This window comes from Cebus imitator, unplaced genomic scaffold (genome assembly GCF_001604975.1).
Source record: "Cebus imitator isolate Cc_AM_T3 unplaced genomic scaffold, Cebus_imitator-1.0 Scaffold287, whole genome shotgun sequence".
Classification (NCBI taxonomy): Eukaryota; Metazoa; Chordata; class Mammalia; order Primates; family Cebidae; genus Cebus; species Cebus imitator.
Genome location: NW_016107602.1, coordinates 773,741 through 776,589, shown reverse-complemented (window position 1 = coordinate 776,589; position 2,849 = coordinate 773,741). Strand labels below are relative to the sequence as shown.

Genomic DNA, 2,849 nt, shown 5'->3' with positions numbered 1-2,849 from the left:
AAAAAAAAAAAAAAAAGAAAGAAAGAAAGAAAGAAAGAAAGAAAGAAAAAGAAACTATGGAAAATCACAGGGCAAGTTAAGAGAAATCTGAATGTAAATGACCATCATCTTTATAAATTAATACATGAAAATTAGCCTTCAGTTGTAAATGAAATAATATATATTTTATCAAAAATACCAAAGAAATTATCATTTTATTTTTTTTTACCAGAAGACGGAGAACTATATTAAATATAAGAGGCCAAAGGTGACCCTAAAATATCCATCTCTGCCATATGCAGTCTAAAATATTGTGCAGAACACCAAAATACAGCAATATCATGCAAAGTAACATTCTAACTCAATTGTTTTCATTTAAAATGTACTCACTCTAATCCATTCTTGTCAAATTTATTTAGGTGTAACTTACGTACAACAAATAACATTACAATGAGTTTTGACATATGTATACACCATATAATCACTACCCCAAGATACAGAACATCACCTTAACCATGTCAGTTCACTCATGCCCCTTCCCAATCAATCTCCGCCTACCTTCTACCCCAGATACCACTAATCCAGTTTTTTTCACTATAGCTTTGCCTGTTCTAGGATTTCATATAATGGAATCATAGAGTATGTATTCCTTATACCAAGGTTCTTTTGCTAAACATCATCTTTTTGAGATTCTTCAGTAGTTCATTCTTTTATTTCTGAGCAGTATTCCACCATAAGAATATATTAAAATTGGGGTGCGTGGGGAAAAAATAAAAAAATAATAATATATCAAAATTTGTTTATCTACTCAGCAGTTAAAGGACATTTGGTTGTTTTCAGTTTGGGGTTATTCTGAGTACTGCTGCTATAAACATTTGTTAACATGTCTATATGAATGTTTTCACATCTCTCAGGGTAAACTTAAGGAGAACTGCTGAGTCACATGTTATGTGTATGTTTCCACTCTATAAGGAACTGCCAAACTGTTTTCCAAAGTGTGGTTTTACCATTTTACATTCTCACCAGCAATGTATGACAGTCTGGATGCTCCATATTCTCACCAATAGATAGTATTAGCAGTCTTCTTCATTTCAGCCATTCTAGTGAATGTATGGTGATACCGTCGTTTTGATTTGCATTTCTGTAATGATTAATCTCACTGTGTCACCCAGACTGGAATGCAGTAGCACTATTATAGTTCATTGCAGCCTCAATTTCCCAGGCTCAACCAATCCTCCTACCTCAGCATCCTGAAAAGCTAGAATTATAGCCACACAGCACCACGCCCAGCTAATTTTTTTTATTTTTAGTCAAGACCAGGTCTTGCTATTTTGCCCAGGCTGGTCTTTAATGCCTAAGCTCAAGCAATCCTCCTGCCTGGGCCTCCAAAATGTGCTAGGATTACAGGCATAAGCCACTGCACTTGACCAATTTTTAAAATTTTAAATTTGTCTAATTTATTTTCAAACTTAAAATCCATCTTGACTTAGTTATTACATAAGGAACACTGTAAGCAAAATAATATATCTCACATGATGAGAAATAAATCTGCTTTATGAAGAGAAAATCATTAACAAAAACTCTCATTAACCTTGACTAACCAATGTCAAATAACCTAAATATCTGTGCTTAATGGTATATAATTCTACAGAACAAAAAACATTTTCTTGAAGTTCTCATTGTATTTTATTAAGTTTCAATCTAAAATGCATGACAAGGAGCACCGAAACCATCAGTAGTAACTTAAACACAGATGCAATGCTTAACTTTAACCTGAAGATGCAGATCTCAAATAACACATTATGAAGCTAGACAAGCTCACCTGAGTAGCTGCAGACTGACAGGAAGATGACGATGACGACGAGACAACAGGAATGTCAGACTGTACAGCAGCCACAGTGGTAGCAGGTGTGAAAATCAGCTGTACAGACAGAAAACCAAAAAAATACCCTAAGACAAAAGAACATGTCCCACACACAATGTGTAGCAGGCAAAGGAGACTGAAATTTGTGACAGAAAGACAATGCAGTTTAGGATTATCTCCTCAGCAAAAGGTTTTACAGGACAAAAAGAAATTTCTAATAATAGAGAAATAAAAAAAAATCATAAACATTTTTAAAACAGCTCATGACTCTGATGAGTGCAAAAAAAAAAAGCAGTACTCAAAAAAGAAAATGTATTTTGGTGATATGAAATTCTGAGTCCAAATTGTATCTCAAATAAGCTATTATACTTAAATTTTTCCTAGCTCAAAACTACTGCGGCGGGATTCCTAAAATGGAAAGTTAAAGTAAACAACAACAGTGACTATTTTGGGACACAAATTAAATTTCAGTGAGAAACAAAAAGAAACACCAAAAAAGTCTTTTCAGTCCTCTTTATCATAAGGATAACTATGCCACATACTTACAACACTCCAATATTTCACCCAGCTACAAAGGATCTATAGGACAAATCCAGGTTGCTCTTTCATTTTAAAACTATTTGTAAAGAAGTATTCATTCTATGGCTGGGCGTGGTGGCTCACACCTGTAATCCCAGCACTTTTAAAGGCCCAGGCAGGTGGATCACTTGAGGTCAGGAGTTCAAGATCAGCCTGGCCAACACGGTGAAACCCCATCTCTACTACAAATACAAAAATTAGGTGGGCATGGTGGCTCATGACTGTAATCCCAGCTACTTGAGAGGCTGAGGGAGGAGAATCTCTTGAACCCGTGAGGTGGAGGCTGCAGTGAGCTGAGATCACGCCACTGAACTCTAGCCTGGGCGACAAAAGTGAGACACTACCTTATTTAAAAAAAAAAAAAAAAATTCATTCTAAAAGTAAATGCCACAGATGTCAAAATTAAACAAAAGAGCCTGCAAAAAAA

The 2,849-nt window shown here is 35.2% G+C and overlaps 1 protein-coding gene across 1 annotated transcript in view; it reads right to left on the bottom strand.

Moving 5' to 3' along the window:
* Window positions 1-2,849, bottom strand: part of PHC3 (polyhomeotic homolog 3) — an 89,955-nt gene that overhangs the window by 48,607 nt on the left and 38,499 nt on the right. Inside the window, exon 6 of the mRNA XM_037729041.1 lies at window positions 1,802-1,900. Coding sequence (XP_037584969.1) covers window positions 1,802-1,900 — 99 coding nt within the window. The remainder of the gene's footprint in view (window positions 1-1,801; window positions 1,901-2,849) is intronic.